Source organism: Zosterops lateralis (assembly GCF_965231275.1).
Source record: "Zosterops lateralis genome assembly, chromosome: 7".
Taxonomy (NCBI): domain Eukaryota; kingdom Metazoa; phylum Chordata; class Aves; order Passeriformes; family Zosteropidae; genus Zosterops; species Zosterops lateralis.
The window spans coordinates 12,535,089-12,547,725 of NC_139767.1; the positions used below are offsets into that span (position 1 = coordinate 12,535,089).

Below are 12,637 nucleotides of genomic sequence, written 5' to 3' on the forward strand. Positions count from 1 at the left end.
GTTGTGCCCAGTGATGCACCTGGAATTAATTTGGGAACCCTCCCAATTAATTTTAGGTGGGAAGGTGCCAGCAGAAACGAGTCAGGGTCTGGTGTTTTCCACAGTATTCTCCAATGCATTCCAAGGATATTGTGCTAGGAGAAGCAGGAGGTATAAAAGAGAACCTGAGAAGGGACAATGACTTGCCTTGACTATGAAGCTCTTGCCCAAGTAAAGAGTGTTGCTGAGGAAATGCAATGTGAATAAACAAGGGAAAGAGAGAGTGCTGACAGGGAAAGAAATGTTGAAAATTAGAGCCTCTCTGAGGTCCTGGGGGCAGACAGATTTCTGAAAAGGGCTTAAATAGGTTTTGTTCCATCCTTGTCTTTCAGGGGGAGTAGAGCTTCTCCTAACCTGTTCCTACTGATGCTCTGTCACAGCACCCTGCCTCTGCTTTTCACCAGGCTACTTAGAGTAACCAAGTACCACCTTTTGGGCCTTTCTGCATTGTAGTCTCTGTGGGCTGCTGCAATGTGTAGGTCCTATGAAATCATGTCATGATGGCTTATCATATAGTGACAGAAGACAGGCTTGTGCATAGAAACATCTTGAATTAACCCTGGTGGTTTCTTGGATGCTGAGAAGTCATCCTATCTTCCAGGAATGCCAAAACATTGCATTCCTTCTAGACTATTTTCTGGCTGCTTTGCTATTAATAACTTTGTCCTGAAATAGCACTTTCATATTGCAGCATATTAAAATCATAACAACTGGGTGGGTGTCCACAGTCAACAGACTGAAGAAAGCGAGCCAGTGTGTGAGCTGTGGTTGTGTCAATTGGCTCACAGAGGTGTGCTGACTCTGAGCAGCTGCGGTCTGACCTGATGAGCTTCCTCAAATCAACAAATGGCAGGGCTCTTAGTGGGATCTCTCCAAACCCAACCTTCCCGTGCCATGTGCAGCCAGTGCCGTACGGCCTGCTGGGAGCTGACATGAGGCTCATCTGTGATCCTTTCACAGGGGGTGGGCAGTGCCTTGTCCAGTTCTGACAGTGCACCTTGTGCTGCTAATGATATTCACAAAAGGCTGTGCCAGATCTCCTCTCTTTTTTTTTTGATCTAATGCATTTTTGGGATACAGATCTCAGATGCTTGTGAGCGGCTGCCTGGGTTGCTGCTGAGCATTTGAGCCAATACTGGCAGGCTCTTAACCAATGTACTCTCACAGATTGCTGTTAAAGAGGACCATGCTGCTTTTATCAGGGTGTGTGACAGCCTGAGTCCACTGCCTGTGAGATTTCAAGGCTGATCAAAATCCCTGGTGGCTAAGGGTTTTGGAACAAGAGCCTTGGCAGAACAGCGTAGAAATGAAAAGCAATGACAAAACATCTTTGACTGTAATGTAGCATCCTTTGGAAGGCACCTGGCTTTAAAGTGAGTTGCACATTTACCTGCAATGGGACATTCAAGCATGGAGGTTGTTGTTTCCGTGCATGGATGATGAAAACTCTGGCCAAGAAATGGCAGAAACCAGTTTGTGAATACCCCATACAGATGACCCAAACTTTGAAAAAAGAGAGATAAAGAAAAGAATCAGGATGTCTGAGAGTTGTTGTTTTTAAATTCTTCCTATTTTTCCATTTAGGTCACACTGTCCTTAATAAAGTAGACAAGATTTGTAATAGAAAATAACCATCTCCAGCCATCAAAAAACATGTCAAATTCTGTTTAATGTAAGCCACAGAGTTAAGTGGTGCTAATCAAGAGCAGCATTTCATGGATTTTGAGTGTTGGCAAGGTCCCCAGCTGATGTAAACAGGAACCATGAAATCAGGGCTGCTCTGTGCTGATTTACCCCAACTGAGAATCCGGTTGTGCTTCCCATCACTTTGTTTCTAGTCTGAATTTTTTTTTCCTTAGTGCAATAGCAAAACTCAAGTCTGTTGTCTTCTCTTTTCCTTGCCCAGATTGGCATATTTATCACAGTAGCACACACATCTTCTTGCTCTTGTAAGATAACAAATTGTCCAAATGATTAAAAATAAATCAAAGAATAAAGCAGCAAATGGCTTTTTGTGAATGCACTGGGACAGTTGCTCCCAATAAAGTCTAAACTTCAGCCAAATAGCCCACTGCTCCCCACATGGCTGGAGGCAGGCTTTGGTCTATATGTTTATTATCGTTTAGAAATGGTGTAAATGCTCTTTTATTCTTTTTTGTTCTGCCCTTATTCTACAATGCATTCCCCTCCTGCTTCCTGTTTCCCAGACAGGTCCCCACCTCTTCCTCCCCACAGCCAAAAATAATACAAAAGGGAACATACAAAAGATTTTTTGAGCCCTGAGATGTGATAATGAATGGGCGTCATGTACAGGGTAGTCCCAGCACAAAAATGTTGATCACGCAAAGTCAGTGTGAGGAATTGCACGTTTTGGGTTAGGAATTCAGTGTTATGCATCCTCTTGTTTAATATATTTTTAGGTCAGAGCAGATGAGATGACTCAAAACCCAGGACTCTTACGAAACGTTCCATATACTGAGTGTATTGATCACATCTCTTCTCCAGGTTTGGTTTAATAAGCTAATTGTGCCAGACTGTGCTTATGAATATGCTGTGGCCTGAGAGTGCGCAAACATAACTGCTGTATACGTTTGTGTCAGCTGTCGAGTAAGAAATGTTAAGATAGCTCTGGATGTTAATAAAAGGTCTCTAAAGAATACATTTTTTCATTCATGAACCTAACCAGAGTAATTATAAGGAATCCAATTTTGCTGTGTAACACCCCTGCAATACTTTCTAGGGATGAATCTTAATTGAGGATTGAGACCTAAAATATTGCTCTGCTTTGTACATTCCACAGTCGTCAGCATTTGCTCTTGCGTATCTATTTCCTGTGAGAAGTTTACCACACTCTGGGGCATGCTTTGAACCTGATCCTTTGATTTCAGTGGGAGCTAGGACTGACAATTCAAGGAGCTAATTGTGCTTTTTTGCTGTTTACAATGCTAAACCAAAGCTGCTTCCAAACTGGACGACCACAGGTTAAATACAGGCTTGATGAACTTTGGAGAAAAGTTTGCATTGAGGGCCACTAGCCAGTTCACTCAAAGCCATCCAAGGTTGTTATATAAATAAATGCTCTCTTCAGAAACATTTTGAAACACTCTTACTTTATATATAATTTTTCAAATGGTCGTTGTATGGCTACTTGCTGTCTTGACTGTATGGCAGCATGCAGGGTATGTGGTGGTGTACAAGCACACATGGCTTTTATCATATTTTGATACTAGCACAATGCACTTGCTTGCACTTTTGAATTCTTGATTTGGCTATCCTTAATCCTTTGCTGACATTGATGCTATTTTTTGTTGTTGTGACTGGCCATAGATATTTTTTCTGCCTTTATTAAACGGTCAGAAAAAACAACAAAAGCCCTCCAAAGCCCTGGTTCAGTGTTTGCAGATTTCTTTCATCCTTTTTTTTTTCCCTATCTAGATGCCTATCAAATTTAGCCACGCTTAGCTGCAGTCCTTTGTTCAGTATCTCATAACCAGTGCACTGACATTCTCTATGCTTAAGGCCCAAATACCACAGATTTTTAGTGAAAAAAAATTGGCTTGTCTCTTCAAAACAATATTTGTTAGATAAAGATGTATTTCATTAAAACCAAGTTAGGGAACAAAGCCTGATTTTGACTCCTTGGTTAGAGTTATGGGTTCAGACTTTTTTTCTATTTGAGACATTTGTTACCACCCATTCCTGCTGGTGAAAATTGGTAATTTATGGTAAAGTTGATTTTGATCTTTTGATCTTTAGAGTCTGATTAAAATCTTTGCTAATCCTGGTTACATCATGCTCCAGAGCGACAGGAAAATGAATCATGTTTATATGAAAGTAGTGATTCTGTCGTTTATATCCACGTTTTTACTTTAAAATTATCTTTGCTGAATGCAGTTGAGGCTTCCGATTTTAGCATTTCTAACACTTTGCAGAAGTATAAGAGGAGAAGATCCAGGGAGAAAGTCATCTGAGTCATGGTGGGAGAGTTTATTGAGAGTGCTGTTGTGCATGAATAACAGTGAATGGGCTGATTTGGCTAAATACACTTCCTTAACGGTTCATTCTTTGGGCTGAGACCAAGAGGGAAAATGGGCACAGGCCGTTGTTGTATTGAAGAAATTAGCAAACAGAGACTTTAGTCCTGTGTCGGGGAGTCAAGAATTAATAGACTTGTCCATTTCAGACTGGTGTCCAGTGTGGCCCATTTGGGTGGTGTTAGGGAGGACAGGCCTGATGCCTCAGGCATATGGTGAAGTTACCACAGGAAAACAAGCCTTTACGTATCTTACGATCTTTTGTTGCTGGCTGTGCCTGTGCCTGCTTTTTGCACTTGGCAAATGTCTGTTTGTTGAGCATCCAGTTAACTTGATTTCCTTCACATATACAAGGGATTAGGAACAAGCATACAAATATTTACCTCAAGTTAACTGTCAATAAGTATCTTATTGTTGTACCTGGAAAGTGGTTTTAGCTCTCTTTTTTTCAGTGAACTATATAACACATAGGCAAGATGTGCTGGCACGGGACTAGTTTTGTCTTAAAACCTTTGCAATAGAAATTATTTGCTATCAACTGAAACTTTTTCTTATATATGTTGATTTCAGGCTGCAGTTTTCCATTTTTCCAAAGTGTATTTTGCAAAACTACTTATTTTAATTCTAAAACTCTGTTTATTTTATTCTGTCCCAAATGTTAAGCTTCTGATGTGCTGCAGCTTTTTCATGACTAGCAACTGCCCAGTAAAAGTTGCCAAGAGGAAAAGCTGGAGGTTTTGGCAGCTGGGTGGGAACAGATGACAGTCTTGGAATAGATGGGCAAGAGTATTGGGCTTTGTTGTTGTTGTTCAGGAAGTAATGAAGGCTTCTGGCAGTGGGAAGAAGATCCATTGTTCAAATCTGGTTTTAGGGTTAAGGATAAAGAATAGCATGGCTTTTCAGGGGAGGCAGGTAAGTTTTGAATCTCTTATTCCTCTTAACTTCAGGGCTGTCCCACAACATCCAGTTCATTTTCTGCTTGTGGTATCAGCAATACAGGTGTCAGTGCTGCTCCGAGCTTTTGCTGTTTTGCTGCACAATGAAACACTGAGACTGTGCCCTGGACCTGGTGCCACTGTTTGCTCTGAGTGGGCATGAACAGTGATGGCACTGACCTTACTGTTTTGGGTTGTCTTCAGTTGAACACAGTTTCTCCTCCAATTCAGTCTTTTCACTGTTTTTAGAGATGAGGCCCATTTTTTACATGCCAGTGGAAAAGCAGTGGGTCATGATGGAAGTTGAAATTTGACCTTCACTATTGCGTGTGGAATTCTGCTTTGCTTGTGTAAATTACAAAGAGAATCCTTTCAAGTATTGTAAACAGACCTGGTAGATCAGACCCGCATGTCAGCCACATTCAACATTTTCATTTTCTGTCACAGCCTGATCTAAGTATCCAACTTCCTAATTAGGTTTTGGATAACTTCCAAGTTCAGTGCTTGATGTCCAATTATATCTGTAGTAAAATGGCACTTAGAAGTAACTAGCACTTCCAGATAAGAACTTCTAATGATCTGCTAGAAAAATTCAGAATCAAGATACTATAAAATACTTCAGCATCAATAAAAAAGAGGAAGCCAATGAACATATTGATAAAGTGCCTTCTCTGATGTTCTGTCCTCAAATTATTTTAAGTGTTTGGGCTTTTTTTAAACCCTTGTCAGAATGTTACTGTTGCCATACTGACCTGTGTTTGTTTACCTGTGCAAAGCTAGAGAAGTTTGAGTGCTTTAAAGACTTGACAACATGGACAGGTGCTTCTCAAGCAACCTGTTATTTTTCAGAAGTCTGCATGTATGCATGAAATTCCAATACATAACATGGCTGTCAACCAAGACTAGTTCTTTGCATTTCATTGGAGCAAGTTTGGATTTATACCCTGAGAACCGGGACTGTATTTTGGTTCATCACGTGCGATTAGGTTTTCCAGAGCTGTCTGGACATGAGCCTATATGCCAAACTTGTGTCTCTGCAAAGGCTCCTGGGCCTTCGGCATATCTTTCCCCTGGCGTTCTCTAAAGGGGAGATACTCTGCCTTGAGGCTTGGCACATTGATGATGGTGGTGGTCACAGGTAGAACCTTCCTCCTGGTTCCTCTCTGGGGGAGAGAGATGAAGTCAAACAACAGCATCATGAGTGATCATAACTCCAGCTCCTTCATGTCTGCATTTTGAATGTTCTCGGTCACCTTTAACCTGAATAGCTGATAGACACCTTAAAATACAGACTCTGAATCAAATCCAGTATCTGCAAGTCTGGGAGGGATTGCAGAGTCTGAGGTTTGTCTTGTTGTAGTTAGTGGTAAAACTATCTTGATTTCTGGCTGTAGAGTTAGGTGAGTACTAAGCTCTGCTGAAAATGGAATACATGCATCACATCTCTGCTGTCAGAGACACACGCTGGATTTCTCTTGTGTTGTATTTCATAGTGGTGAGCATACTCAATGTGTTTCATAAATAATCTTTACTTTCAGTAAATGAGCTTTAGAGGTAAGAATCCAACCAGATTAGAGGTCATACCTTTCTCAATTGACAAACGTACTGAACACTGAATTTTCCTGGACTGATGCTATTGCAAACTCTGAAAGGACTACCAAGAAGTAGGTCCTTACCAGGCATAGGATAGCTCTACAGTGGCTGTCTTGTACTGTCTGAAGGATATGGTACTGCACATGGAAGTGTCATGGTGTGCAGTTTACATGTATTGGGCCACTACATGTGCCCCAGAGGACCTGGATGATAGTGTAATATGGAGAGCAAAGAGATGTTTTGAGTTACTGGAACACACAGCATTTCTTGCAGGTGATGGAAATGTTCCTCTGCTGGGGAAGTGAGACTTTTCGCAATTGTATCCGAAACTGAAAAATCAGAAGGCAGTCTTGACAGGATTGTCCACATGCCAGAGTGTTGTCCTTTTCTATCTGGCTTACTTCAAGTGTATGGGGTCTCACAAAGTCACATCCTATTATTTGTCAGCCATGAATCGTCATTTCTTTTAACTGGTTAAATTGAGGAGCAAGGTGCAAGGAGAATGACCCTCATTAATCTGGGCAGATCAGTTGAATTAGTGGGTCACACTTTTTTATCCTTAGTCAGTGGAACTGGCTTGACAGCCAACAGCAGTCTTATGGATCTTCTTTTATTCCTGAAGGGAGCCATCTTCTTCCCTTTGCAATTTTTAAAGTCTTTATTGCTGTGTATGGTACAGGCACTGGATATGAAAGTTTAACACTCACCATGTTGCCTGCAATGTAGCAACTAAAGGGTAGTGGGACTTTATGTCATGTGTTATGTACTCCATTTGTTACACAAAGGGCTCTCTCTTGCAGTAGTGGTGAGGAGAAGCTGGACGTTCAGCAAAACTTTGATAAGGGCATGACAAGAGCAGCTCACTCCTGTCTGAGATATTCTTGAATTTTTTTCCTACCAGGCTGGTAGTGGAAGTAGGACATCTGTAGGGATTTACCATCTTCTGAATTCAGCAGTTTGGATTTGTATCTCTGTAGATAGTGGCCAATATCCTGCTCCTCCCGCAAAAAACAAACAAACAAACAAAAAAAAAAAAAAAAAAAACACACAAAAACCACCCAAACCAAAACAACAACAACAAAAACCCAGTAGTTTTTGATGTGCTCAGTGGCAAATAACTTAGTGGGAATGGAGACCAAAGAATTTTCCTGCCCCTCCTGGTGGTCCACCAGCCTGGAGTGGGGACCTTGGTGGTCTCAGCCTGACTTGTTTCTCCAGGGCAGAGTTCAAGACAAGGTGGTGGGCTTTGTTGGTGTAAAAATTGTCGTGCCAGGGCAAGGAGTAAAGAAATCAGGCTGGTTTCTAAACCCTTCCTCACCACTCCCTGGGACATTTGGACCACAAGGAGAGAAGGTTGCATAAGGTACTTGGCATAAGCTGGGAAGTGCATTTGGGGAAAGATGCTTTGTTTCTGCCACCAAAAAAAAAGCACAGCAGCAGGTAGGGCCCTGGTGGGAGGTAAGGGAAGGGCTGTGGCCGTAACCCCTCAGCAGGCTTTGTCTGCCATGCAGATTAGGTGCAGGGCTTTTCTGGCTCAGCGTTGATAGGTTCTTCCCTGCTATTGACTTGGTGGAGAGACTGAGGGGGGCGGGTGGGAGGGACTGCGTTACATTGTTTGAGTTGTTTTTCTCCCCCCTTCTATGGGGAGATAGGCTTGATCCACTGGTTTTGGATTTCAGAGGCAGAAGGCAAGACATGACCAGCTGGTGTCTTGAAATGGCACAGGTGCAGTGGCTGCGGGAGGGGGGAGCCAGGAATAATTACAGGTTTGTGAAGCATCAGGCTTTGCCTGAAAAGGGCTCATCGAGAAACTGCTCTTTATGGAAAATTAATGGTGAAGCTGGAAAAACTGTCAGGCCCACTATTGTTGTCATGGGGTAGTGATGCCTTAAAGGAGCAGCACCTCCTGCTCGCCTCTCCTCCATGGGCAGCCCAGAGCTGGCATGCAGCTTTCTGATGCCACAGCAATTGAAATTTCATGTCACTGTCATCAGATTTAATGGCCTTGAGTCCTTGTCTCTCCTCCTGCTGCTGCCCTCCCCGTTTCCACCCCTAATTTGTGATTATGCTTGCTCTTTCCTTTGGAAGCCTTTTATTTATTGGGCCCCTAAACCTGTTTCTGCCCCATTGGATGAAGGCTAAGTGGACCAGAAAGCCCAAATTACATGATGTGGAGAACTCAAAAGGTATTGCCTCTCCTGGTGGTGGGGGTTATTACTGAAAGACTATGTGGCATGTTGGAAAGCTTCTCACCAAACCCATTAGGATTTATCTGGGGGGAGACCAGATTCCCAGCTAAAGCTGTTTCTCATAGTCCTAGAAATGCACCTTATAAAGAAAATGGAAAAGTTGCTTAAGGCAAGTACAGTTGGTAAGTGTCCCACCTCCAGGCCTGTTACACACAGTCTCATACCTCTGAATATAACACACATGCTGAATATAGCATGTCTCACCTGCATATATTCTGTTTTGTTGCTTTTTGTCCATCTCTACAGCTCAGATCTATAATCAGCTATTATTTAAAAAAAGAAACAACAGTGTGGCAGATTTTGTTGTGAACTTGAATGTCATCCCACCACATTGTATCTGCAACCACCAGTGCTGCTTCCTGGGAGCTTTTGAAAGTAATAATCTCAAATTACCTGGCAGTTCCTAGAGAGCCATGAGTGGGGCCTACTTATTCCTGTTGATGGGACCTTCATACTCAGAAGGCAGAAGTCTGTCTCGCCTCTGGTCATATGAAGCTTTTATTTCTTGATCAGATGCTGGACTCTCCAGATAGAGAGGTAGTTGGGTCACCAGCTCCCATAGATTAATTTTTTTTTACTAAAACCCCTTTCTTAATATTGATAGAAGTGTTCTCTGAGGAGTAGTTTTTAGAGGTTTCTAAAATGTATTAGTTAGAATGTCTCTTTCTCCAAGCCCTGTGAAATCACAGTGGTGGTATTAAACCAGCTATCCTTTCAAGCTACAAGAAATGAGAAACAGTGCTAATAAACTCCATTAAAATCTCCTGAAACTACAGTAAATGGTTCTCTATAAACAATAAAAATTTATAATGTTGGCTGTGGAAGACACTGGGGCAGTGCTTTGGTGGCTGAAGGCTTTATTGGGGCAAGCTCAGGGCACTTGATAATAAGGCACATTCACGTAGGAGGCTCGTCCCATTCTTGTGCTGATGATCACTGCTGTAGAGGTGCAGGAGCACATTTTTATATGGCAGCCTCTTTGACTGCAACTTCACCTACTTTTTAATAAAGGGGTGTGTGTGTATTTGTGTGCAAGTCTGGTGTCCTGTACACAGGAAGCTCTGTTTGACCAGATGTGCCAAAACTCCCACTAAAACTGACAGTAGATTCTTTTGTTTCTGTCACCTTTCCTTCTTTCAGGCCCTTTAAACAAGCTGTGGTCTCACTGGAAGCTTCTCTACCTCCTATCTTAAATGCCACACTTCAGAATTTTGCTGTTTAAGGATGATTGGGCCCCGGCCAACTACACTGAGTTAAATTTGGAGAGAAAGTTAATGTTTGTGAAGGAAGAGGAAGCAGTTATTTGGAGAGGTGACTTTTTGTTTGTATGTGCCCAAATGATGAGTCTATTGGGATAGTTTCATATGGAAGTGACTGTTAGACAGATTATACTTAAAGTTGGGAAGGCCCTGGTACCCATGGAACAATGTACAGACTAATGAAAATGTAGTGGATGCTTTCTGGTTGTTTTATCTTCACTTCTAGTATAATACTTGCTGCCATATGTGGGTATTCCCAGACTATCTCTGAGCAGTCTCAAACAAGTGTCAGATCTTCACGTCTCCTGATGTGTGACCATCTCACGAGAAGATGTTGGTGTTGATGAGTGCTGTCTTGAAATGCCTCTGGACCATGTTCTGCTGCCCTCGGTGGCAGCTGTGCTGTAATCTTGCTCTAACAGTGGTTTCTCTCCCTCCCCTCTCCCTTTCCCTTCTGCAGACATGCCTGGAGTTGGAGCGATACCTTCAGACTGAACCACGGAAGATCTCTGAGACCTTTGGTGAGGATTTGGACTGCTTCCTTCACGCCTCCTCAGCCCCAGATGCAGAGGACAATATACGACGGCTGGACCCCATCCTTTTACCAGTGGAGACGAGTACCTGTGACAAAAGCGCCAACGTGGACATTATCCTGTCCCGTGACAAGCTGCTGTCTGAGACGTGCCTCAGCTCGCAGTCCACCAGCTCTTCCACAGAGGGCTACACAGCCGTCAACCAGGCCCAGCTCAATGCAGTAACCTCATTAACCCCCCCTTCCTCTCCAGAGCTCAGCCGCCACCTCGTAAAAACCCCACAGACTCTCACAGCAGTGGATGGCACAGTGACGTTGAAACTGGTAGCCAAGAAAACTTCACTTAGCTCTGTGAAAGTGGGTGTAGCAACAGCGACTGCAGGGACAATAAAAAGTGGGCAAAGTGACAGTGAGCAAGGAGGTGCAGGGACAGACGCATCCCCAGAAAACAAGAAGAGGGTTCATCGCTGTCAATTTAATGGGTGCCGGAAAGTTTATACAAAGAGCTCCCACTTAAAGGCTCACCAGAGGACTCATACAGGTACTTGTGTAGGATGCTTTTCTCATCTTGTCCTCCTGCCACCTACCCGTAACCATCTCCTTTTATTCTCATTTAGAAAAGAAAAAAAAATCTCTTCTGAAAGTCCAAGCTTCTGTCTATGAAATAGGGCAGTGGAAAATATGGTAGGCCAGCAAATGTACCCATTATTCAAGAGAACAGAGGAGTTCACCATCTACCATTAAATACCTGTTGGGGTTTCATATGTGTTATGGGGCCTTGATGCAGAGTAATTTTAGGATACCTAAGGGATGGAGATGTATCATTTATGTTAAAACTATGTGCATGTCACTGGGTTTTTAGCACTCACTTCCTCAAGATAACTTTAAAAATGTAAAGTTTAGTCAAGTGTTATTTTCTTCAAATAGAAAATAGCGTGGGTAGGGTTTTGGTGCCTTTTGTATGGGAGAAAGAGAAATATGTTTCAGATTTTAGATACACAGTTTAGGAATACTCTGTGCATGAGGGAGCATGTGTAGATGTAGTTGTGTAGGCACTCATGTAGATACTCATGATCTTGGATTTCTCCAGTCCTAAAATATAGTGGGAACAAATAAAAGAATGATGTGGAGTTTGAATTAAATAGTGTAGGTAGAAAGGGAGTAGGATGTATGGATAGATATCAGGCTGGTTTTTTGGGTAACATTTACAAATGTTATATATACATCTGTGTGCAAGCCAGTTGAAGCATACCGCATTGGCTTAGGCTGGCTGTTCAGGTTCCCTCCTCTCATTTCTTCATAGTCCCCAGCAGCTTTTCAGCTGGTATTCATTGGCATTAATAGCTATGCAGTTCACACACGTTGCTGCTTTGTTCTAAGCTTCACACGTGATGAGAGATGATAAATTCCCATTAGCACTGTCTTATCATGTGATTATTCTTGTTTCCAGAGGGATTGCTATAATCGGTTTTCTCAATTTTACTGTAAAATGTGTGGTCTCTTACAATAACTGCACATTTAATTCACGATCTTATCATGCAGGCAGATTCCTAGAAGTAGGGTTGTTCTTGCAAGGTAGAAAATAACACGTTGGACCAACGCAGTAAATCAGATAAATATGTGGGTTGTTAAGAGAGCTGCATCCATCACATACTAAGCAGCACTGTAAAAATTACATGGTCTGAAGTATAAATCATAGTAAGACATAAAAGGCATTGATCTTTTTATATGGGCTTTCTAGTGCTTTTACTGGGGATAGCCACCTTGCCAGGAGTGACCTCACCTGTGATTCAGTGATTTGAAAGCCAGTGAAAGAAGTACAATAATTTTAAAATCAGCATCAACATGGTCAGAATGTTGGTTCCTTGTAGTGCCTATGCTGCTGTGAGAGCTTGTCCCTGCTGGGGCTGGCCAGTGGGACATCCCAGCCAAGGCCTTCCAGCAGACGATGGCCCTTCCATGAAAGCACAAATGAAGAGTGGCAGAGCTGTTGACC

General features: G+C 42.5%; 1 protein-coding gene across 1 annotated transcript in view; it reads left to right on the top strand.

Annotated features, from left to right (window-relative positions):
- Nucleotides 1–12,637, top strand: part of KLF7 (KLF transcription factor 7) — a 59,569-nt gene that overhangs the window by 20,048 nt on the left and 26,884 nt on the right. Inside the window, exon 2 of the mRNA XM_083865800.1 lies at nt 10,570–11,182. Coding sequence (XP_083721926.1) covers nt 10,570–11,182 — 613 coding nt within the window. The remainder of the gene's footprint in view (nt 1–10,569; nt 11,183–12,637) is intronic.